Genomic DNA, 26,367 nt, shown 5'->3' with positions numbered 1-26,367 from the left:
TAGAGATGAACGTAGTTTGGTGCGAAAAGTGCAAATCAATCCCAGAACAACAGCAAAGGACCTTGTGAAGATGCTGGAGGAAACAGGTAGACAAGTATCTATATCCACAGTAAAACGAGTCCTATATATCGACATTAACCTGAAAGGCTGCTCAGCAAGGAAGAAGCCACTGCTCCAAAACTGCCATAAAAAGGCCAGACTACAGTTTGCAAGTGAACATGGGGACAAAGATCTTAATTTTTGGAGAAATGTCTTCTAGTCTGATGAAACATAACTTTAAATGTTTGGCCATAATGACCATCATTATGTTTGGAGGAAAAAGGGTGAGGCTTGCAAGCCGAAGAACACCATCCCAACCGTGATGCGTGGGGGTGCTTTTGCTGCAGGAGGGACTGGTGCACTTCACAAAATAGATGGCATCATGAGGAAGGAATATTATGTGGAAATATTGAAGCAACATCTCAAGACATCAGCCAGGAAGTTAAAGCTTGGTTGCAAATGGGTCTTCCAAATGGACAATGATCCCGAGAATACCTCCAAAGTTGTGGCAAAATGACACCAAAGTCAAGGTATTGGAGTGGCCATCACAAAGCCCTGACCTCAGTCGGATGGAAAATTTGTCGGCAGAACTGAAAAAGTGTGTGCGAGCAAGGAGACCTACAAACCTGACTCGGTTACACCAGTTCTTTCTGGAGGAATGGGCCAAAATTCCAGCAACTTATTGTGAGAAGTTTGTGGAAGGCTACCCAAAATGTTTGACCCAAGTTAAACAATTTAAAGGCAATGCTACCAAATACTAACAAAGTGTATGTAAACTTCTGACCCACTGGGAATGTGATGAAAGAAATAAAAGCTGAAATAAATCATTCTCTCTACTATTTTTTAAAATAGTGATCCTAACTGACCTAAGACAGGGAAAGTTTTCTACAATTAAATTTCAGGAAATGTGAAAAACTGAGTTTAAATGTACTTAGCTAAGTTGTATGTAAACTTCTGACTTCAACTGTACATGCTGTGCAGTCAGGTTACATACCCTAACATACAAGATTACATGTTACCATTAAAGATTCTCCCTATCTAGGTTCATTATATGACCACAAGTGTGGAAACTGCCTTCTCACTTACAGGTTTGGCTATTCGAGTAATTCCAGGACAACAAATCATAATTTTACACCATACCATGGCATTCTAAAGAATTCTGTGCTTCCATGTTTGCAATAGTTTGAGAAGGGCCTTATCTGTTGCAGAATGACAATGCCCCGTGTACAAAGTAAGGTCCAAAATAAATAATTTACTGAGGCTGGTGTGGAAGAACTTGACTGGCCTGTACAAATCCCCTGTACTGAGCCCCGACTGAACACCTTTGGGATGAATTGAAATGACAACAGCAAACCCATCGCTCAACATCAGTGCCTGACCTCACTGATGCTCTTGTGCTACTATAACAGCTTCCATTATTTAAGGAAGACTTTCTAGTAGATGTTGGAACATGGCTGCAGTGATTTGCTTCCATTCAAGAGCATGCACATAATTCTCTAGAATGTCGTAGCATTAAGATTTGTCCTCACAAAACCTGTTCATTTGAAGAGGGCATCCACATACTTTAGCCATATAGTAGATCTGTATTTAGCATAAAAGACGAGTAAAACAGATTCCAGCCTGTTACATTTTGAGAAAGTTTGATGTGTGCAACTTCTGGCATTACAGAGAGACGTTTGATGTCTCAAGTGAGAACAGACCTCACCAAAATTGAAATGATCGCATTGGGCAAACATGTGAAAATCAGCGTCAACCTCGTAGGCAGATTTACCTGCAGAGGACAGAAAATTGCCTGGGCTGCGTTTCCTAAAAGCATCGTAAGCCTAAGTAGATTGTAGAAACCATTGGCACCAATGGTCTCTACAATCAACTTAGCTTGCAATGCTTTTGGGAAACGCAGCCCTGAACAATTGGCAGAATCTCAAAGAAAAATCTCTCCCACACATGGGCCAAAACAAAGAGCTGTCTCTCCCCTGAGAAAACAAAGACAATGTAACATCATGATGGACACACACACAGTAGATCCACCAGAGTGTGCGTCTCACCTTCATGTTGCTGTATGCCACCCAAAATGACTGATAGACCTTTGATCAAAATCTGATTCTGGAAACAATCATGTGAACAAATGTTAGCATGTTTTTCCTCAAGTTTTTTATTTATTTATTTATTTATTTCAGAAAAACATTGTGGCCCTAGGTAATGGCAAGCAAGTGCACCTGGACATACTCTTTGATAAAGGAGCACATATCTGCCCTTAGAAACCACCTGCAAAAGAGGAACAGAAGACAAACAAATATAAAATTTTAGAAAGAAAATGTGCAAAAATTGTACCTTTAGGTGTACAAAAGCTTGTCACTGGGGCAGTCCTCTCAAAGGTACACCTACTGCTCTCTTTAAATATCAATTAGAAGGTATGTGTACCTTGTCTGTCCCTAAAGAGCACATATTTGTACCTTTTATGTGTCCCTAAAAGGTATATTAGTACCTCAAGCATCTTATTTGTCCCTAAAGTGTATATTAATACCTTAAAGGAATATTCCAGGTTCAATTCAAGTTAAGCTCAATCAGCTTCATTTGTGGCATAATATTATAACTTGAAGTTATATCCAATTTTATAACTTCGTTGCAATGATGATGTAATGTCAACAAAAATTATGATTTAAACAACTTTACAACTCAAATGTGACTGAAGAAATGGTGACAAGCTGTTGAACACCTAAAGGTACCATTTTTGCACAATTATTTTTTCTGACAGTCTAATTAAAATAATATACTTTTAGAAAATATACTATTATTAATTACAAAAGTATACCATAAAATAAAATATTTTTCACAGCAAATTAATATACATTTTTCATAATAAATATTAATAGATTATTTATGAATTAATAACTATAAATTAATAAATACTTAATAAATTGTAATGGTAATATTATACATTTAATGAAGTATAATATTATTTATTAATAAATTATTTCGTAATGCATATTAAATATGTTTATACCTGGTATTTTCATTCAATAAGTACAGCACATTCGTTTTAGTTCCTCTCCCTGAAACTACTTTAGTATCTATGCTGCTGTTATTAAAGAAGAAACAGTAATATTCAGTATTTAGATGTTTTTGAATATAACATTTATAGTAGGAACAGTAACGATTGCTGGAGGCAGTCAAGAGAGCAGGATCTAAGTGCAGCTTTATTTAAGAAAATGAGTCCAGATACAAAACATGGAAAATACTGGAACAAAACAAAAACAAAACTTGGGAACAGAACAAATGTCACATCCATGAAGGGTAATAGGAACAACAACTGACAAAGTGTGAGCAAACACAAGGACATTATATACACTGGGGCAAACAAGGTAAACGAGAAACAGCTGGGAACATTCAGGGCAGGAACCAGGAACAGAGACACAAGAAGGTAAACACAAATCTTCAAACAAAGGCTGTGTCTCGTTTGGAAGGCTGCGTGCTAGGTAGGACGTGTCCTTTGAAGGCTGCATACCGAGTGTCCTCCTTTAAACAAGCCTCATTTAAACGAGACGGCCTTTGTAGGACAAATGGAAACGGAATGTAGCATGGTTGCTATGACAGCACGCCACTCTTTAACAAGCGCGAGCGCTTTGAGTGAGAAGGGAACAAAGTCCCTCTGGAAGGGAATGCATGAGGTACATTTTAGGAGAGTTATGATGTAAAGAGAAAAGAAAATAGATTTTACAGGTGTACTTTTAGTCTAATACTTTATTTTAATTATACATTAATATAATTATACATACTATATACTCTGCACCAATCTACTGAGGTACTTCAACTTGGGAATTAACTTTACTTGCGTTTGAACATCATATTTACGGGCAAATTGGCGTAATTTTTTTTTAGACATTTCCGTTGAAGCAAAGAATTGTGGGTTGTGAGTGCCCACGAGTATACACCTCATGCATCCTCCAAATTCCTGTGAAAGAAGGTCGCATTCGAAGTGTCCTACTCGCTTTTATTGAAACGAGACAACCTCGATGACATATGCAGCGGACCTCTGGAGGACGCATCCTTCCAAATGATGCACAGCCTAAGTCACTAAACTCCTAGTGACCTCTGGTGGCCGCTAGGGCAAAAGTCTCAGGTGTTACATACCCCCCCCCCCCACCCTTTAAGGAGTGACTCCTGGCGCTCCTAAACACAACACCAAAAAAATTGTCAAAGCTTCAGGCGCTGGCTCGTGGATGCCGGCTGGTGGGCCGTGGCAGGCATGGCCGCCGGCAGCAGCAAGGGGTTCCTGCCATACCCCACAATGTAATGGGAGAATGTGAGCCTCAAAGCATAGTCAATTAATTATACTAAAGAGAGTTCACACATGCCTCTAGGCAGGCAGGACTTCACCGGCTCATTGAGCCAAAACAGTAGATGTCCTTGAGACAAATATCTCCCCAATTAAAATCCTGGGCAAGACTGCAGAAACGCTCAGTATACTGCTTGATGATTAAGTCTCCCTGTTTGAGAGACAGCAGTTACAAAGCCGCTAGATCGATAGTTGCGTGGTCAGTTGTTCTATAATGATTGCTGGAGGAAGTCAAGAGAGCAGGATCTAAGCACAGCTTTATTTAATAAGAAAACTAGTCCAGATACATTTGGAAAACACAGGAACAAAACAAAAACAAAACTTGGGAACAAAACAAACGTCACATCCATGAAGGGTAATAGGAACAACAACTGACAAAGACTGAGCAAACACAAGGACATTATATACACTGGGGCAAACAAGGTAAACGTGAAACAGCTGGGAACAATCAGGGCAGGAACCAGGAACAGAGACACAAGAAGGTAAACACAAAACTTCAAACTAAGTCACTAAACTCCTAGAGTCTCAGGCGTTACAGGAACATAATTATATGGTAGAGTGGTATCAGAGGCTGAGGCTGAAGGAGCTAAATGAAGGTCTACTAAAGCAATAAAGATTACAAAATTAAAGTGTTCATTGCTCGTGTAAGATTTTGCAAATATTCCTGGGTTTTCTCTAATATACAAGAATAGCATGCGTTTACAGAGGCTCAGACATGAGGACTTAAGAGGATGAACTGCTGCCAACTCTCATCATCTCGATCATAGGATGGACTCCATAGAGAATAAACTGCTGTCAGCTGCAATCCAATCAAACAGCGAGTAACACTTTCACTAACCACAGATTGCATCACTTCTCTTGAAATGGAATAGACATTGAATTGCTACCTTTACCAGACAAACAGTGGGGGCCGCTGCATCTACGTGCACTTCCAGAGTCAATTCAGGATGGACTTTAAAAACAATAAATCATTAATCTTACAGTTCTATCAATATCCTTCAGTTTTAAACGTTGCCTACCAAAAACATCAACCCAGTACACCTAGCTAACTGATACCACATTAGGCTAATGCTGTATAGCCAGAGGAACTGCCTAATTTCTCCCAAGGTTTTTTGCTCTCCACTAACTAACATCAAATAATGGCTTGCTCACTGGCGGCCTAAAGACAAAAATGTTTCTATGAAACTGCTAAATGAGGGCTTAAAAATTACAGCATGACTTTCTGTAAAACTGCTTTAAAACGATGCATATTGCGAGAAGCGCTATTTGTGTCAGTTCACAGCACTTACAGGCTCATTTCCAGGTTTTCAGAGCCGTGTGAAAGTAGACAGGTGGATCTGACAACATACTGTTCGAGTATCTACTTCCTGTGGTGCACCAACTTCCTGTTACCAAGTGTCCTGTTCTGTTAACATCTGTAAACTCATTAACCTCAAATCAACTCACTCAACACAATGAATCTTGTGAACTTGAGGATCAGGCAGACTGACAACATAAGACTTGTTTCAGAAAAAATTATCATCAGTGCATCAAGGTTAAAAAGTAATATTCCCTACTAACACTATCTACTGTACATTACACACGTATACACATGCAATTACATACAAACACACATACACAACTTACACATCGCCTTATGAATGAGCAGGATAAGTTTTCCACTAAACCATTTTTATTCCCATTCATTGTTCTGTCAACTATACAAAGTGTTATAAAAATGAATATGAAATCAAATATGGTAATATTGTTTTTGCACCTCACATAAATAAATAAACATCAAATACTGGGAACTACAAATGTCTAAAATCCACAAAGTGGAATATTCACCTGCATACAAATGCAAAACAAAGCAACTCTAATACATACCGAGCCTGTCCATCACAAAGTAGTGCAGAAATGAATATTACATCAGCAGAGTTCCTTTGACCTTCACTAATTAATCTAGATTGGGTCCTCTGCATTAATAAGACAAAACACTTCAGTTGATGCATTCGTACAGTTTGAATACGACGATATATCTGCTATATATATTGAATTGAGGGAACCTGATGGTGAAAGTTGGGGGCTCATAGATTCAGATTTAAAAATATTAAAATTATTATTAAAAATTAGTGCATTAACAAAGTATATATATATTTTTATAATTTATTATATTATTATTTATTTGATTGTATAGTAAACATTATAAATAACTTTATAATTAGTATGTAGTGATATATAAGTACTAAAACATTAGAAAATGATATGCACATGGAAGCACTGCAAAATCAAAACTTTATTTGATCTTAATTCTGTTGTAAAAATCCAATTTCTGTTGTAAAACATTTGCATATTAATATTGTCTCATCACTAATCAGTGTAGGGCAGTTTCTTCTCTGCACCATACCCTGACTGCCCTGATGGCTGCTGTCGCTTAGCTTCCTGAGGTTGAGGGTTTCTGGAGCTGCTGGCAATGGAGCCTGTGAAACACAGATATTGTGATGTTACCTTCTTGCCTAACTGTGATAATGGAAATAGAAAACTTAGCCAGAGTAGGGCGCCTACACACTAGAGTGTACTGCTTTAAAAACTCTACGAGTCCATTGATTTCCATGGGGATGACGCATACCAAGGACATAGAAGGAAAAACGTGAGGGCTGCAATAGTGACGTCACCTTTATGTGACCAAAAGTCTTTGACGTAAAAAGTCCGTTGATCATGGAGAATGTCAGAGAGGCAGGTCCAGTTGTGGTTTTGTGAAATTTATTTAGCTTTACACCCTCAAAATTAACAGGATAGTTCATCCAAAAATTCACATTTCCTCACCCTCATGCCATTCCAGATGTGTATGACTTTCTTTCTTCTGTTGAGAAGACATATATTAAACCACTGGGTTCGTGTGGATTACTTTTATGTTGCCTTTATTTGCTTTTTGGACCTTCAAAGTTCTGGTCACCAGTCACGTACATTGTATGGACCAATAGAGCTGAGATATTCTTCTAAAAATCTTCGTTTGTGTTCAGCAGAAGAAAGAAATTCATGCACATCTGGGATGGCATGAAAGTGAGTAAATTATGAGAGAATTTTGGTGAACTATCTCTTTAATTTAATGCATTACTATTGGCAAATGCTTCACCTGAACTTTCTCTATTGTGTAGGAGCCTTAAGAGAGAGAACAATTGAGAAACAGAGAAAAGGAAGAAGGAGGAACAGGCAATATAAGCGAGAAGGAGAGAAAGAAGCAAAATTAATATTAAAGGAAGTCTCACGTGGGATTTTAGGCACATCTCTATCACACTTTAGAGTACTTCTGCTGAAACACTCTGCCATCCAAGACAGCACCTCTCCACAATACCTCACCTGCAGATGAATTTGTAGGTACAAATTTAATGAAGTCATTTGGCTCTGAGTCACAACAGATAATAAATCAGCAGCTACTCCTTCACTTCACCTCAGTCTCTACTGTTGCCATGCGCTTTTCTTGCTCCTTCAAAACCCCAACTGTCCTCAGCAAACTCTGCACCCTATGAAGTGTTACATACAAAAAGGAACTTAAAGAAATAGTTTACCCAAATTCGAACTAAAACTCTGTCATTATTTATTGACAAAAGGAGATGTTTTAATGAATATTCTGGCCTGTCTTTTTAATACAACAACAATGGATAGTGCCTCACTTTAAAGCTTAAAAAGGACCCAAACGCATCATAAAAGTAGTACTTGTGACTCATGCGTCATATTTCAAGTCTTCTAAAGGCATACAATAGGTTTTGTAGAGAAACAACCCTGATATTTAAAGGGATAGTTCACCCAAAAATGAAAATTTTTGTTTCTTCTGCACAACACAAACAGAAATTTTTAGAAGAATACTTCAGCTCTGTAGGTCCATACAATGCAAGTGAATGGTGACCAAAAGTTTGAAAGCACATAAAGGCAGCATAAACGTAATCCATAAGACTCCAGTGGTTAAATCCATGTCTACAGAAGCGATATGATAGGTGTGGGTTAGAAACAGATCAATATTTAAGTCCTTTTTTTATTAATTCTCCTCCCTGCCCAGAAGATTGCGATATGCACAAAGAATGTGAATCACCAAAAACAAAAGAAGAAGAAAAAGGACTTAAATATATTTCTCACCCATACCAATCATATCGCTTCTGAAGATATGGATTTAACCACTGGAGTCGTATGGATTACTTTTAAGCTGTCCTTATGTGATTTTGGAGCTTCAAAGTGTTGGTACCCATTTACTTGCATTGTGTGGACCTACAGAGATGAGATATTGTTCTAAAAATCTTTGTTTGTGTTCTGTAGATGAAAGAAAGTCATACACATCTGGGATGGCAAGAGGGTGAGTAAATAATGAGAGAATTTTCGTTTTTGGGTGAACTATCCTTTAAGTAATTTCTCAAAGAAAATCTTAATGTCTATAAGAAAAGCAGTGGCTCCCACATTCACATGAGGACTTCTGTGTTTTATTAGCTTCACTAAAACATCTCTTTTTATGTTTTGTATAAGAAAGAAAGGCATATGGGTTTGGAACGACATAAGGATGAGTAAATTATGACAGAATTTTCATTTTTGGGTGAACTATTCCTTTAAAAGAGGTGTTTACACTGTACATACATATGCTCATTCAGCATGGGTTTGCAGTTAACACTCTCACCTGTAGCACAAGTATCATCTCATTACAAGGTAATGTGTACATCAAGTTAATGATATGTCCTCCTATATCTGCTAAGCAACCAAGTTGTAACTCACTTAGAGGAAGTGTATCTAAGTCTCTCTCCACTGCTCTCCCTATGCTCTCGCTCCAGTTTAGCCAGGTAGTTCTCCTTCTGCACCGTCTCCCATGTCATTAGCTTCTGGTCCAGGCCAACTGGCAGTTCCCTCTCTGACCACAAAAAAAAAAAAAAAGGGGGAGCAAACATTTAACCACAATTTTTTTTTAAATAGTATCTTTGCTTTTCCTGCCTTGTTCCATTTCGCCCAGTGAGGTCCTGTGTTTCTTTTCTTGTTTCTAGTCCTTGATTGGTCATTTTTCATTGTTTCTTTTGACTTGACTCCAAAATAAAATGAGCACTATATGCATTATGAATAAACTAAAACGTTTTTTTCTGCTGTTCCGTTTTACATATAAAATGAGCAACAGCAGAAAATAGCATTTTTCTCCAATGCACATACACTGGCTACGAGTTTGCTTTCGTGTCCAATTCAACTGATTTAACTGCCCCATCCTTCAAGAGCAGCCTCTTTGCAAAGCCTCCAGGATCAAAAAACAATCCGCAGTGAAATTTGCCATACAAACCGATAAGATCAGATGATAATGATCAGGAACCATGTTTAAAATAAACTTCAGCCGCACTTCAGAAGGATATGCAAAGCAGATGCTACACACAGCCAGAAACAGCACATGGTTAGGCAAACTTTCCCACATTTTGTTGATAATTCTTCTGGTGTTTAGGAATAATAGTATCTATCCGTCTTTCACCCTAATTACTTCATTGTGATGAGTGAAGTAATTAGGCTAAGTTTCTGACCACCAAATAGGCTCATTTATGTGTAAACATGGGCGGTCATGTGCTGATGCATTTATCGCTGTAAGTTTCACAAAGTTGTGGAAGTACAGAATGAGTAATTTTTGCAGTATGAATAAATGCTCTTTTAGGACTGGGGAGGAGTTCTGAAAGTTAAGTATGTTTTTTATAAACAATTTTCCTCAAAAGTTCAAAGTAAATTTGATATCTTGCGATTTGACCCCTTTAAAGGGCTAGTTCACCCAAAAAGGAAATTTCTCTCATAATTTACTCACCCTCATGCCATCTTAGGTATGTATGACTTTCTGTCTTCTGCTGAACACAAACGAAGATTTTTAGAAGAATATCTCAGCTCTGTTGGTCCATACAATGCAAGTGAATGGGCACCAAAACTTTGAAGCTCCAAAAAGCACATAAAGGTAGCATAAAAGTAATCCATAAGACTCCAGTGGTTAAATCCATATCTTCAGATGTGATATGATAGGTGTGGGTGAGAAACAGATCAATATTTAAGTCCTCCTCCCTGTCCAGTAGGCGGCGATATGCACGAAGAATATAAATCGCCAAAATCAAAAGAAGAACTCTTAAGAGAGAAGAACGCTTAGGAGGGCTGTTTGAAAGTGGATATTTAAGTAAAAAAAGGATTTAAATATTGATCAATGTCTCAACCACACTTATCATATCACTTCTGAAGAAATGGATTTAACCACAGGAGTCGTATGGATTAGTTTTATGCTGCCTTTATGTGCTTTTTGGAGCTTCAAAGTTTTGGTGCCCATTCATTGGCATTGTATGGACCTACAGAGCTAATATGTTCTTCTAAAAATCTTCATTGTGTTCAGCAAAGAAATGTATACACATCTGGAATGGCATGAGTGTGAGTAAATGATGAAAGGATTTTCAATTTTGGGTGAACTATCACTTTAAGAAAATAATCTGTGCAGAAGCTACACGACCGTGTAAAGATTGACTTACCCAAAAGATCCTGCTTGGCTTCTGTCTTTTTGACTAGGCTGAGGAGAGCCTGAGAGATGTGGCTGATGATAATGAAGGGTGGGGCCAAGGCAGGACGGCTGTGGTATTCAACAATAAGGTTATAGCGCTGAAACTTCCAGAAGATGTCTGCATTCTCCTGCACCACCTGGAAGGTGTAGCTGTGGAGAGGTGATATGTGTGGTTCAATCACAAATTACATGTCATTTTTAATGAAAAGTAAACTTTTAAACATTTTTTTTTTTTCAAACACATTGCAAAACAGTAACAGGCCAAGGGAAAACAAGACAAAACAAAAACACATGATAGCCATGTATACTCACATACATACATGTACACAAAGACATTCTGACCTGAACATGGCGATAAGGAGGTTAAGCAGCAGCACATTCGTGACAAGCAAATAGATGACGAGCAGCAGTATGACCAGCCAGTTGGCATAGACATTTGGGCAGGGTGGCAGAGTGCCTGCAACAATCTCCTCCACATCATTAGTGCAGTTTCCATCTAGCATTTTGGCCGCTGTGAGGATACACAGGAACATACAGTACTGTACATTAACCCTCAATTGCAAGTGCAATAGCTCCACCTAGAGGTAAAATCCATCAATATCTTAAGTTTATTTGAATGACAAACAAATGGACCTTTTTCACATCTCTGGTTTTGGAACACGGAAGTAAACTATAGCAGGGTAAATTTCTATAGAGGTACATGGGAGGCCACATCAAATATCATATTTGCATATACCCTGCTAAATCAAGGTGGAAAAATGTCATCACAAGCTGTGAAAAGGGTCCATTGTCTGATTGGGCTCACTGAGCACAATACTATTAAACACAACCGATATCCTAGTGACAAATTGGTTCAGTTACTGGTATTAGCTTCAAGCAAACAAATTCTTACTTATACAGCACCTTTCTAGCAAAAAGTGCATTACATTGTGCTTAAAGCAAGAGGATTATTGACAGTGTACCATCTATTTCTTCCAGAGGAATCTGGCCAAATATGTGGAGATATGGGCGGTAAAGTGCTCTGCGAAAGACCCAGTCGATGCGTGGGTCATTGGGGTGCAGGAGGGCCTGCGTGGTCACTCCATATGCTATCAGCCACACGGTCAGGAAGAAGAGGAAGAAGAACACGTCTTTAATCTGTAAAACCATAAACAAACATATGGGGTTAAAAGATAATTCGTAACACTTTACAATAAGGTTCCATTCATTAACATTAGTTAATGAATTAGGTATCATGAACTAACAATGAACAAAATATTTTTTACAGCATTTATTAATCTTTGTAAATGTTAGTTAATAAAAATACAATTATTCATTGTTAGTTCATGTTAGTTCATAGTGCATTAACTTGTTAACATATACAACTTTTAATTTAAAAAATGTATTACTATTGTTTTTTATTAACATTAACCAAGATTAATAAATGCTGTAAGTATTGTTCATTGTTAGTTTATGTTAACTAATGTAGTTAATTAATGTTAACCAGTTGAACCTTATTGTAAAGTGTTATCAATGTTTCTTATGGTTATGGCTCATAATTTTAAATGAGATGACGTTCAGTTTCACCATTCTCTCCACAATGATAATCTTGGGTCCGAGTTGCTTGTGGATGGCAAAAATGTGAATGAGCCTTAAGGTGAAAACCATGAAGTCCAAAGCGAGAACTGTTCGTGCGGCCTCATATGTGCTATTTGCCATCCTATGGACAAAATAAGAATTAAGATAAAGTTCAATGCGACTCTTGGTGTTGTTTATACACACACTATTTGATTACTATACCTGCATGACAGCCCCACCACGAAGAGAGAGATGGCCACCATGTCACACTTGTTCCAGTTATCCTCCACATATAGCTTGAACTTCTTCAGAATACTCATGTCCTCATCCGTAAAGAAGCTCTGTGTTATAGGGAGTGTTGTAAATCATTCACCTGATAAATTGCATACTCGATTTGAACCAAACAACAGTTTGATCTCTGCATTGTTCCTACATACTTTAAACGACCTCAACCATTTTTCCATTCCCCCCAAAACAGAAGACAACAAACTTGATAACTTCAGACCCATCATTGGAACATCTTGTGCTGGCCTCCCTCAAACTATTGTAGAACCCCTACTGGACCCACTAAAATGTCAGTTTTTTTGGGTAAACTATCCTTTTAAAGGAATATTCCAGGTTCAATACAAGTTAAACTCAATCGACAGCAGTTGAATAATAATTACGACTCGTCCCTCCTTTTCTTTACAAAAAAAAAAAAGCAAAAATCGAGGTTACAGTGAGGCACTTATAACGGAAGTGAATGGGCCAATTTTTAAAGGGTTTAAAGGTAGAAATGTGAAGTTTATAATTTTATAAATGTACCTACATTAATTCTTCTGTTTAAAACCCTGTATTATTTGAGCTGTAAAGTTGTTAAATCGTCATTTTTACGGTCGTTTTAGGATTTTGTTTTCACACCGTTATGTCGTCATTGCAACGAAGTTGTAAGATTGGATATAACTTTACACAAAAAAGGTTAGCAAGTGATTTTATCACACTAAAATCAGGTTAACATTTTGAGGCTATACTTTTGAAACAGTGAGTATTTTAACGTTTACGAATTGGCCCCATTTACTTTTTTTGTTTTTTTAAAGAAAAGGAGGGATGAGTCGTAATTATTTTTTGAGGTATTATGCCACAAATGCTGTCGATTGAGATTAACTTGTATTGAACCCAGAACATTCCTTTAACTGTCCTTTGGGTTCCTAGAAACCTCTAGTAGGAAGCAAACACTAACATCACATCAACGAAAGAAATCTCCACAGGCCCTGATCAACCAGTCCCTCACCTCTATCATTAAATCTGTCCTCACGTCATCCTCAACTGTCTGGTATGACATATCTAGCATCACCACAAGCCACACCTTTGAACATTGTCAGTCCAGCAGAAAGAGTCATTGGGACAATGAATAAAAATCTAGGAAGTGATCCATCAATGATCCCTCACACACTGGTCTCCATATCTTTGAATCTCCACCATCAATGAAGAGTTTCAGACCCATCAAAACAAGAACACAAACAAGAACAGTATCTTCTTATCACTCTAATAAACAACAACAACAACAACAACCATGTAAACAACAACATCTTCCCAGGATTGCACATGCACCTCCACAACGTTCCTAATATTGTTGGCACTGTTTGTTCAGCTGCTTGAGTACGCAGGCCACTTCACCGCAATGCATATGTATTTGTTATTTCAGATGAGCTCTCTCTTCCTAGTACTCCACCCTACATGTGTGTTTTACGTAGCTAATAGTATTGTGTATTGTGTATTGTGTTCATTATGTTGCACTGTATTGTAGGCCTACATTGCATATTGCATTGTACCGTATTGTATGATGAGTGTATTGTATTGCACTGTTTTGTATATTGGATTTTATATTGCAATGTATTTTTAATTGTGTTTATGTCAGGAGCAATTTCACCAATAGAAATTCTCTCTTAGACAACATGTTTAAAGTTAAATCAAAAGAAAACCCCAAAAACAATTGTGTCAAAAGACAGACTCATACAAAACATGTTATCCTACTTGTCTAAGTTCCTCCAACACCAAGGTAAAGACCCAGAAATAGAGGATGATCTCAGCTGCAGATGGACCTTGTGGTGGTGGGGGCTTGAAGTCCAGGAGGAGCACATAAGTGAATAGAATGAGGAATGCAAAGTACATGATGACATTTCCCAGGAACACAGTGACTGGAGCGCTCCAGAAATGGTTCCACCGCCGCAGTACGACGCGAAACAAGGTAGCACTGCAGCATTGCACTGCAGGGTCACTTCCACCTTCAGCAGCGCTGAGAAAAAGATGAAATCAGTTTTGTTGATGTCTTTCAAAATGAACTTTGGACTTTGATGTAGATTGTATCTTTTTGAATATGAACTAGAGCCTTACACTGGATTCTCGTTTGTGAGCAACAGCGCTTGCTCTGTTTCCAAACTGTCCATCTCAGCAAATGGCTCCCCTTCACCTTTGCTCTCTTGTTCATCCGTACTTTGACACATAGACATACATACTGATGGTCACTGAATCAAAAGACAGTTTAGCAATTAACATGTGAATTAATAATGACAAATATGCCCACTTGAACTTGATGAGACGGGTCCACATGAGGGAAGGGATGAAGAACGTGAGCATGAGTCTGGCGATAGAAGTGTCAGTCCTCATGGCACCCCACCAGATTTTAGTTAGCATGGCCTGTGCAAGATTATTCATAACACACAAAAATAATAAAGCCAGTTACCATGGGGATGACCTTGCTGAAAATACCAGCTTAGGCCAACATGAATTTATAGGCTGGTCCAGGCTGTTTTATGCTGGTTAGTGTATCCAAGTTACAAAAACTAAAAGTAAAAAAAAAAAAAAAACATATATATATATATAGCTAGCTTGAACAAAGATTTTTCAGTAGTACTTGTGTAACTTAGATACCAAATTGTTTGCTTCAGTGGAAGCATTGGAATTAAATTTACATAAAAACATGTTGTAACACAACACTATTTCCTCAAAAGTTGTCCCAACCTGCCAAACTTAGTCATCAGCACAAGCAATTTCACACTAAACAAATTGGTTTGCAAGTTGTCAACACCGCAGTTAAACTATGTGGTTTCTGTAAGGATTAATGTTCTTTTTTTTTAATGCTGGCTATATCTATGCTGCTGCTGCTGTTGTTTTTTTTTTATTGTCCCTGCAAGTCACCTGTCACATGATTCCGAGTTGATCTTTTAACTTCATAACATTTGATGGTTTCAGTGTTGGGTAAATTACAAAAAGTAATCCACTACAAATTACTAACTACTTCTCTTAAATTATAATCAGATTACTTTATGGATTACTTCATTACAAAGTAATCACATTACTATTTACTTTACTTTTAAGTTACTTTCTAAAACATTTTGTTTTTGTTTTTCCGCTCAACAAATTCAAAATAATGTCTATTTTCTCCTTGTTCATTGTCGCACACCCTTCAGAAATGCACACAGAAATGCAAAAAGACTTGTAACTCAAGTAATGTGCTTAAAAGTAATCACTTTCACTGAAAGTAACTGTAATCTGATTACAATAATTACAAATTGTATGCATTACACTACGTTTAGTGCCTAAAAGTAATTTGATTACAGTCCGTGTTAATTTTTTCACAGTTTTAGTCTTGACGAAAATGTCCTTTAAAGTTCGTCAGTATTTCGTCATCCCATATTTATCAGTTTTAGTCAATTTTAGTCAACGAAAATGAAATCTTTTGGCAACTGCAACTGTAACAGACCAAACTTTAATAAAATATTCAAACATTTAGGGAAAAAATTATAAACATTTTCTAATTTAAAAATTTATCAAACATATAACTATACATAGGGCTTATATCCTTGTTGTGAAAAAACCTGAGCTCCTAAAATAATAATAAATAGACTGAAGTAATAGCTCCTTTTTAGAAGTTAGCCTACTGTACTCTGAATTCTTCATGTTTAGCATGTTTCTTATGGAAACAGTGTATTCACAATGCAAGTTATGCCACGCAAATTATGCATATTCTGACTAGCGCATCATTTATTTCAAGTTCACCTGATTCATTCGCTTCATTTTGCAGATGTAAGTTGTTATATTACATACTGTATATGTTGTGGATATAGGCTACTATAGTGATTAAACTCATGTATAAATAGGATGCGTTTCTTCTACTTTGTCTAGACTCTAGAGGCAAAAACTCTCATCATCTAAAAGCTCTCTTAATCTTGGATGAAGCATGACAAATGTGCTGAACAAACAAGTTGTCAGATTTCTTGGCTGATCAGCAGTTTGAGTTGGACAGTTTTGTCAAAAATAGCTTGTAATAAGTAGTCTAATTTTCTTGAGCTCAGTTTTTTTTTTTTTTTTTTTTTTTACAGTTTTAAAGTGAACCAGCATGGTCTTTCTGGTGAAGCTAGTTAATCAAGGAAGTCTTGCAGTACACCAGCATCCCATGCCTGGGACTAGCCTCTAAAACACAACATATGCTGGTGACCAACAATACTGGTCTTGTCAACAGGTATAACTGGTAGGTGGATGCTAATGTAAGAAACAGATATAAGCTATTACCTGAACCCCATCATGAGCAAAAAAACATTTGGCATCTGCCTCAGTGGCGAGATTCAGGACAGTTGCTTTGCTCCAACAGCATGTTTTCCTCACAAGAAGAGAGTAGGCTCTGTCTTCACTGTTGGAATAACACTCACTGAACAGATCTGTCAAAAGAATACTGCAGGTATCAGTATGGCTTTTCAGACTACACCGAACCCTGGGTTAACAATGTCAAATTTGAAAACCCCTGCTAATGTGTGTCATTTTTTTCCAATGTTAAAATTTAATTTGCAGAGTTAAGCTTAATTAAGTCATTTGTAGGTTGATTTCACTTTAAAGTGTAACACTGGCTCTATCAAAATATTCCTCTGTTTGGGCAAACTGTCAAGCCTGAAACAGCAACATTGGCTCAACCAATGATGTGAGTCTGGGGTGGGACTATCTGTATGTACAACCAATGAATATTCTGAAATCATGGTGAAAACTGTGAATTTTTGCAATTCCATTTGATGACGCTAGTAGAAATTACACACTTCAGACAGTGTATAACTACTGTAATATATTATGAATATGTTCCTTAAGGAATATGTCATAGACTATTACTATGACACTGTCATTTAAAAACAGATTACACTAAAAAAACAAAAAAAAACAAAATGGATTTTTGCTGCTTGTTCACGTTACTGAATTAAAATGAACTAAAGCAACACACTTCTATAATATTTTCTCACAACTTGATCTCATTGCATTCTATCCATTTAAATGTGTAAATTTAAAGTTTATTTAATCCATTTGAGTTGGGACTACATTTTTTTAAATTATTATTATTATTATTTATTTATTTATTTTATTTTATTTTTTTTTTGTGATGTTAATGTAGCATTGATGAAACTGGGAAGGGAATTTCCATTCACCAGCATGCTTTGAATGGGACTTGATAAGTTGATAAAATGTTAAAATTTAGTGTTATTTTATGTGTTTTTGTTCAAGATAATATGAAGTCACAAGCAGTACTCAACATCTGTTCATGTCCTGGAGGTCTTTCTGGCTGTGGAAAAGATGGTCTTTCCCCATCTTCTCACCTCATTGTTAGTGTATAATATTTTGTTATGTTGGAGTTTTTGGGGTTACCATTATGGTGGAGTGGAGCTTGATCTAACAATGAGGACAGGTAGATGTTTTACAATAAATGTATTGTTCACTTCTTTGAGTAATTGCTGTGCTAACCATAGCATAATTACTAAACTACACTCCGTAGTGCTTCCAACCAGCATGTATTTAGCATGCTAACATCTACTTACACTAGTTAGCACATAAATAAATAAAAGAGATTTATTTGAGTTACACTGACACGTCACTACATCACCTAGCTAGTCAACTCTTAAGTGGTGTGACATAAAATTGGGTACTGCACTTTAAGTAATGCGTACTGTGGTTGTTAAGTAGACAACTGTTAGGGATGTGATTCTCACCCATAGCGAACTGCTCATATTTGGCATTCTTCATACTGCGAGCAGACTCTGCTTCAGTAGCCATGTGAGCCATCTCCTTCATAATCTTACAGCCCACCAGAGCAGCAGCCACTGCCTCCGGGCCCTGAGGCACACGAAGAGCGGTTAAACACTGAATAATGTACTGAATAAGTACTGTACTTAAATTAGAAATAAGCACAATTATGAACAGGAAGAAAGAGAAGACATAAGAACGATATAAGTCGATTTATTTAGTGTCTGCATAGATGTTCTGTTTTGGTCATGCAACTTGGAACAGCAGATATAGAAGAGCAGTAGAGAGTAGGCTTTTCGTTCATTGATGTTTATAAAGTCTAATCTGTAAACCCTGATACTGAGGTCATTTGTGATACACTACTACCCATTGGATTTTAGGTACTAGCCTCCTGATAAGAGTGGATCTAAAGAGCAAAATGTGAACATGTAAATGGACTTGGATTATGAAAACTAACTCATCACTCAAACTGGTTTATAGCCTCACCATAGCCCAGAAGTAGTTTGCCATTTCCTGCCTATTCTGCAGGATAGCCCAAAGGAAGAGGTCTCTCCAAGGGTACTCACAACATCTGTTCATGTCTGGGAGGTCTTTCTGGCCTTTCCCCACCCGCTCCTGTAGCAGATACAAATAATATAGTTGTATGTTGGGCTATGTCTAAGTGGAGTACATCACATAGTAGCTCACCCACTGGAATGATTTAAGGGGGAAAATGCTTTAGGTATTCTTATATCTTAATATTGATCCACTCCATAAAAAGATCTTAAAGACCCACTCACCACTGGAAGTTTTTGGTAGAAACCCTTACAGATGTCATGTAGAAAGTCTTTTAGGACTTTGGAGACTTCATGGAAGGTGAAACGAGGCCCCAATTCAGTGCTGGGGTATCCAGACGCCCGTGTGCTGGCCAGATTAACCTGTCTCTCCTGTTGTTTTTTTAGGAGCAGCGTGTGAAGGAGGCTTTTCTCAGACACAGAGGAGTAGAGTTCCTGAAGACGGCCATAAGTTAGGAACTCATTCATGTTCACTCCGTTATCCACAAACAGACGCACAAAGTCAGGCTTGTCGTTTATCAATGCCTCCATCATCACCTCTTCCAGGTCCTGTGCCTAAGAGAGCATTAAAAAAAGATGAAACATTTACTGATTAATTTAATTTCATAATATTCATTCCAAGTCTAATCTACAATGCTTTCTGAAATGAATTGAATTGAACAAAACTGAGCAACCCCAATGTCAGCAAACCTGAATGTGCAAAATGATTCACAGGCAAAGAGTGTTTATGATTGGATTGTTTGGGTTCTCCCCTGGTTCTTTTTATGCTGTTTAAAAAGCCTAGGGCTGTCACAGACACAGGTGTGATTTCTCAGGATACCTATTTCAGTGATGTCAGTGTCAAACATAGGGACATTTTATGCATTAACCGCTTACATCAGCTTATAATCAAGTAAAACACAAGTATAATTCTTACACTCCATGCCACGTCTCCACTGAAGATCTCACTATTAGCGATGTCAACCCTATTCCAGGCCACAGCCAGTTTCAGCTCGTCCAGAAAGTCCTGCGCTTCTTGACTCTGACTCTTACACGCTGAGCCCAGACAACCACAAAAACAACAATAATCTCACTGACATCGTTGTCCAGAAATCTATCACCTCTCAAAGCATTAAAATGAGAAGGAAAGAAACGATACCCCCATATGTGTCTGTAAATAGGTGGGTTATAGTTGTTAGTTAAAAGTCATGGTAACTCATACTCACCTTTAACCAAGGCTTTAAGAATTACTGTGTCCACTTCTGAGTCCTGCTCTGGGTCATGCACTGTCAACAAGTGACCATGGTCCAAAATTCTCTGGATCTAATGGACAAAATTGTATTTATCAAATGTCTTTACACAAATAACTGTTTTTGTGTTAAAAGGATAGTTCATCCAAAAATGAAAATGTTCTCATCATTTACTCACCCTCATGCCATCCCAGATGTGTATTAATTTTTTTATTCTGCTGAACACAAACAAAGATTTTTAGAAAAATCTCTCAGCTCTGTTTCTTGAATGGTGACCAGACCTTTGAAGCTCCAGAAAGCACATAAAGGCAACATAAAAGCAATCCACACTACTCCAGTGGTTAAATCCATATCTTCATAAGCGATATAATAGGTGTGTGGGAGAAACAGATCAATATTTAAGTCCTTTTTTACTATTAAGCTCCACTTTCACATTCTGAAAGTAAAAGTGGAGATTTATAGTAAAAAAAGGATTGAAATATTGATCTGTTTCTCACCCAAATTGCTTGTATCACTTCAGAAAACATATATTAAACCACTGGAGTCGAATGGATTACTTTTATGCTGCCTTAATGTGATTTTTGGAGATTCAAAGGTCTGGTCACCATTCAAAAAACAGAGCTGAGAGATTTTTCTAAACATATTTGTTTGTGTTCACCAGAAGAAAGAAAGTCATACACATCTGGGATGGCATGAGAGTAAATGGTGAGAGAATTTTCATTTTTGGGTGAACTATCCCTTTAATTGTGCCAATGTACATATTGTATAGTATCTTAAATGCTGTTGTAAACAAAGGTTGTTCTTTACCAATTTAACGCAGGAAGTGATTTCAGTGCTGTGTTGGCCATTGTTGAAGGTATTAATCAACAGCTCTTGGACCATATTGGCATCCCAGCATCCTCTGGTCATCAGGGTCACCAAAATGTCTGCAACTCCTCCTGAACCAGCCAAAATCAGCCACGGTATAGAATTCTGAATATTCTTGTACATTCTCTGTAAGAATGGAATAAAAGAGGATTTAACCACAATGTCAGCACAACTTGCTACAATAAACATAGTTTAATTTCCCTAAAACTCTAAATTAACATAATACACTGTATCAATTATATTGTATGAAAAAAAAATTTAAGAGTAACCTGTAATATCCTTGGCTCTCCATGAACCAGAAGACACAAAACAGGGATTTCTATACTGCCTGTACCTTCTAGAACATATAATACATTTGATAAAGATTTCAGACCACAAGAAGAAAAAAATTAGCTAAATATTGAAAGACAGTTTGAAGCAAAAAGTATCTCGACCCACCTCCATACCCTGTGCGCTGCTCAGAGATGTGCTTAAGCATCTTGACTCTCATCTCAGCAGTGGCTCCGGGTCTTTGGGACTCCTCATCCACAAGGACAAAATGAGAATGATTGCAGTCCAGGGAATACACTGCACCATGGGGGAGATCCTCAGTTGGGTATGCTGCTGGATGATCAGGCTAAACAAAAGTGACAATAAACAAATCTTAATGCATGTTATAATTCAGTGAGTTATTAGGACATGGAATAGTTCAAGGAACATCTTCTGTCATTATTTCCTCACCCTCATCTAAACCTGTATGACTTTCTTTTTTCTGTGGAACTCAAAAGGAGATGTTAGGCAAAATGACAGCCTCAGTCACCGTTCACTTTCACTGTATGGAAAAAAGATGCAATGAAAGTAAACGGTGACTGAGACTTACATAATGCCTAACATCTCCTTTTGTGTTCCATGAAAGTTTAGAACAAGATGACAGAATGAATATTCATTTTTGGGTGAACTATGCCTTTAATTTTTCTGTGCTGCTAACATGCCACATGCTGCTGATCATGTAGATGTGGGAGAACGGAAAACATTATATCGAAGCTTACATATTTTGAGAAGAAAAGAACTGACTAGGCATAAATTAATGTGAGGCAGGAAGTCGTCACCTTTGCAGAAAGCAGCAGTTCCCTGTTCTGAATCATGTGCCAGGGTGCAACACCAATGGCCACCACTCGCACTTTGGAGGAAGTACTAGCAAGTGAGTGGTCCCTTACAGCCTGACCCAGGTGCTTGGTGATGCCAAAACGCAAACCACTGGTGAGGATCCACGCACCTATGTAGGTCAAAAGTCAGACGTCAGTGAGTTGGGTAAGTTACTCAAAATAAGTAATACACTACAAATTATTTCTCTTAAAATGCAATCAGATTACTTTACTGATTACTTCATCTAAAAGTAATCACATTACTAATTATTTTACTTTAATGTTTTACTTTCTAAATTACTTTTCCTACAAAAGTTCCTACAAATTCAAAATGTCTATTTCCTCCTCATTCATTGCATTACACCCTTCATCTGCCACAGAAACGCTTACAGACGTACATATGAAATGTATTGTACATATTACTTTAGTGTAAGTAATGTACTTAAAAGTAATTACTTTCACTGAAAGTCAGAAACTGTAATCTGATTATTAGAATTTAAAATGTAATGTGTTACATTACTTTTTCGACTAAAAAGTAATTTGATTACAGTAACTAATTACATTGTTATCAGATACACACCCAACACTGGTGACAGCCAAAAGGAGGCTGTGTTTTGTAATTCACTTATTTATCTATCCAGAATTTATCCACCTGTGCTCTGTGCGGCCCTCACAAGGCCTTTCCTAACTGTGTCCCTCAGCCAGGGCTTCATCTGAGCCAGCTCATCACCTCCCACTAGTGCCACCACCAGATGAGGAGGAGCAAGACCCCACTTCTTGGTCAAAATCTCATAGATTTCAGCTGGATCTGTGGAGCCGGGCACCCTGACAAACTGAACTGACAAATAAAGTCTGTCAATAATGTGCATAAGCTCTAGCTCATCAAGAACAGCAACATTTCACAAAAAAAGCTCTCCTGCAAATGATTTTGTTATGTAAATATTTCTTAACATACCTTGCCTCTTGTCCGACTGGCACTGGTAAAATCAATATCTCCCAAACGTCCAGCTGTCCAGTGGGGTTTAGTAAATCTCTCATCCCCCTTCTCACCCACACGACCAACAGACTCAGTGAGTGGGGCGTAACACTGACATCTCGCCAGAGAACTGCAAATTTACAGTGACACAAGACGTCATACCTACATTCTACTTCATTGCAGACCACCAACCCACAGCAGAAATTGCCCTCATTATTTTTTGAATAAGTGATGCCACTAGTCTCACCCAGGTGCGGGGTCATAAGGGTGGCACAGGGTGGCAGCTGGCGCCCTTAAAATGAGTTTTGCCACCCCAAGTCGAACCCCGCTCGTGTCAAGCAAACCTCCGCTGCAGACAATCCCGCAATTCCCAATCCAAACCTCCCCCCACCCCCCACCCTCCAAGACGAAATTACTGGATGCCACCACTTACTCGACTCTTGCCACCCCTTTGCAACCACGGGCAAAAAATCCTGGACACGCCCTTGGTCTCACCTGTGTTCTTGGGACTCATTCACCAGTTCTCCACATCGCCCACATCTCCTGCCCTGCCGTAACACGCCCTAGGAACAGAATTGCGATAAAATACATCTGCATCACAGTCCAATCAATTTTAGCAAAGCGCTGCGGTTCTATTGAGTGAGGTTCAGGCTCTTTTAAATCGTTGAATGTCTTTATGTAAAGCAGAGACCATTTTAATTTTCATTCTTTACACAAATGCAAAAAGCCCTTCCTCCTCAGGAGGTTGAGGCACAGATGTTCTGGGAAACCTATGTGCTTTTAACCCACTTGATATGCATCGATAGGAGGTGCACAGACAGACATTGAAATGTATTGAATATGCAAATATGAATAAATATAATACAGTAAAACAATCTCGTAGCAGGCAAAGATGATAATTCACACAATGTGTCTATGTAATTGCCAACTATTGATTATTTGCATCTTGGCCAACAGTGATTCTAGGTCAGTTTCCCTCATGCAGTTGAAGACACACAGACAGATAGGGTAATAGTAAAACAAGTCTAGAACAGAAGCATAATGCAGAAAATAGTATCTCAGGCAGTTAACAATATGATTAACTTTGTTTCAATCAACAAGTTTTTATTCAAAATCTATCAGGTTTTTTCAAGCCAGAATGGTTTATAACTGATGTTCAGTTAATGAGAATAATATATAGCTTCATTATTTTCACTTTTCGAAAATCTTTCAGTTGTGATACAATCAGTGCTTCATAGCCATAAAAACACAAGCTATCCTAACAAGAGAATATGTGATGATGCTATGAATCTAAAAAAGTAATCACATTACTTATTATTTTACTTTTAAGTTACTTTCTAAATCACTTTTCCTAGAAAAGTTTTTGGTTTTCCACTTAAATTCAAATTTAAAATGTCTATATTTCCTCCCTCATTCAATGACCCACACCCTTCAGCTGTCACAGAAACGCTAACAGACGTAAATATGAATTAATATTTTAAATGTAAAATACAGTACATATTACTTTAGTGCAAGTAATGTACTTAAAAGTAATTACTTTAACTGAAAGTCAGTAACTGTAATCTGATTACCAGAATTAAAAATGTAATGGGCTACATTACCCTTTTTAACTAAGAAGTAATTAGATTACAATAAATCATTTTTCTAATCGGACATCCAACTTCTGTCGAAGTCTTATCCTGATGTTGCCCAGTTTTTACTGTAAACTTAAGCCAATTAACTTCATCTATATATTTTTTTTAATTCTAATCCAACACTGCCATGCAATTCTTATGTTATAAATCTAATTCGGCATTTTTTGTACTAAAAGAAATTGCAAATGTATTTACAACAATAAACACATTTATTTATTTATTTATTTTTAAATAAAACATGGCAATACAAGCTTTTTCCACAAGGGGGACAGAACTTTGTCAGGTGTTGATAAGTATCATTGACTTTTATGCAAAAGGAATCTTTGTGTGTGTGTGTGTGTGTGTGTGTGTGTGTGTGTGTGTGTGTGTGTGTGTGTGTAGAGAGAGGTGCAGGAGTTGGCCATGATTTGACTAGGGGATAAGATGGATAAAATGAGAGAGGGAAATGCCATAGAAAATGAAGCACGCAAACACAAATATTTGCATTAAAGATCACATACATCAAAATGACATTAAATCTGTCAGAAAACAGACCTGCCAACACAGTAACACATGTGTAAATAAGCTATTTCTTGTGTCACTACATCAATGAATTATGTTTTTACTAGTATCAATATTATAAATATCATAATTTTTCTAGTCATAAATATTTAGTGAGAAGTGTCTAATGGTTGTACTTAAGCAAAAGCCAATTAACTGGAAAACAACTAAATTAAATTAAAATAGAGGTCCTAAACATTATCTATACATTTGAGAGAACTCTATGGTTATGTAAGTATGTACAAATGATTACTAATGATTACTAATTATTTTAAAATCAAAATGTCATGTTATGTCTACTAAATCTATAAACAGTTCTTCCTATTTTGACTAGATGATAAATGATTTAAGTCTTAAAGGAATTATTTCCTATATTCATGTGATTCCTTCTTTGCATCTTTTCTATTATTTTCTATATTTCTAAGAAAATTTTAGAAGTTTCTAACAACCCTCCAGATATTTTCTAAAACCTGATGCCATATTTTGTGCTGAAAGAGGTCACTTACCAGAGGAGTGCCCTGAAGCCCATGCATATCTGGATGTTGGCTTTGCTCTTGGATCCTTTAAGTCTACTGTAGGCCTTGGGCAGCTCTAGAGTGCCACCAGGAAGTGAAACAGGTGGTTTATTCTAACAAACCACTCCCTAACCAACCGCTGCTACATGAGCTCAACCACTCACCTGCTTCAGTCTGACTTCCCCTTGATTACCAAACCATACCCTAAACATATAATGGAGCAAAAAGGACACTGTTAAAATATGCCAATATAAAAAATATAGGCCTTTATATATACACCGATCAGCCACAACATTAAAACCACCTGTCTAATATTGTGTAGGTCCCCCTCCTGCCACCAAAACAGCGCCAACCCGCATCTCAGAATAGCATTGTGAGATGATATTCTTCTCACCACAATTGTACAGAGCGGTTATCTGAGTTACTGTAGACTTTGTCAG

At 37.4% G+C, this 26,367-nt stretch overlaps 1 protein-coding gene across 1 annotated transcript; it reads right to left on the bottom strand.

Annotated features, from left to right (window-relative positions):
* Positions 1-4,411: 4,411 nt before the first annotated feature.
* On the bottom strand, positions 4,412-25,996 carry LOC127455812 (transient receptor potential cation channel subfamily M member 5-like). The gene is made up of 26 exons (XM_051723959.1): positions 25,919-25,996; positions 23,734-23,801; positions 23,218-23,368; positions 22,915-23,095; positions 22,227-22,393; positions 21,577-21,754; positions 21,408-21,475; positions 21,079-21,264; positions 20,248-20,344; positions 19,959-20,077; positions 19,268-19,597; positions 18,975-19,103; positions 18,455-18,578; positions 17,001-17,146; positions 15,013-15,125; positions 14,823-14,921; positions 14,463-14,724; positions 12,672-12,790; positions 12,459-12,591; positions 11,855-12,029; positions 11,235-11,403; positions 10,864-11,042; positions 9,113-9,245; positions 7,806-7,878; positions 7,624-7,714; positions 4,412-6,834 (listed from the first exon to the last, which is right to left on the bottom strand). The coding sequence occupies exons 1-26, from the start codon at positions 25,943-25,945 to the stop codon at positions 6,725-6,727; spliced, it is 3,627 nt and encodes a 1,208-aa protein (XP_051579919.1). The 5' UTR covers positions 25,946-25,996; the 3' UTR covers positions 4,412-6,724.
* Positions 25,997-26,367: the final 371 nt, after the last annotated feature.

The sequence above is a fragment of the Myxocyprinus asiaticus genome, chromosome 2, assembly GCF_019703515.2.
Source record: "Myxocyprinus asiaticus isolate MX2 ecotype Aquarium Trade chromosome 2, UBuf_Myxa_2, whole genome shotgun sequence".
NCBI lineage: Eukaryota > Metazoa > Chordata > Actinopteri > Cypriniformes > Catostomidae > Myxocyprinus > Myxocyprinus asiaticus.
Note: the sequence above shows the minus strand (reverse complement) of the source record. Positions and strands in the feature narration are given on the sequence as shown.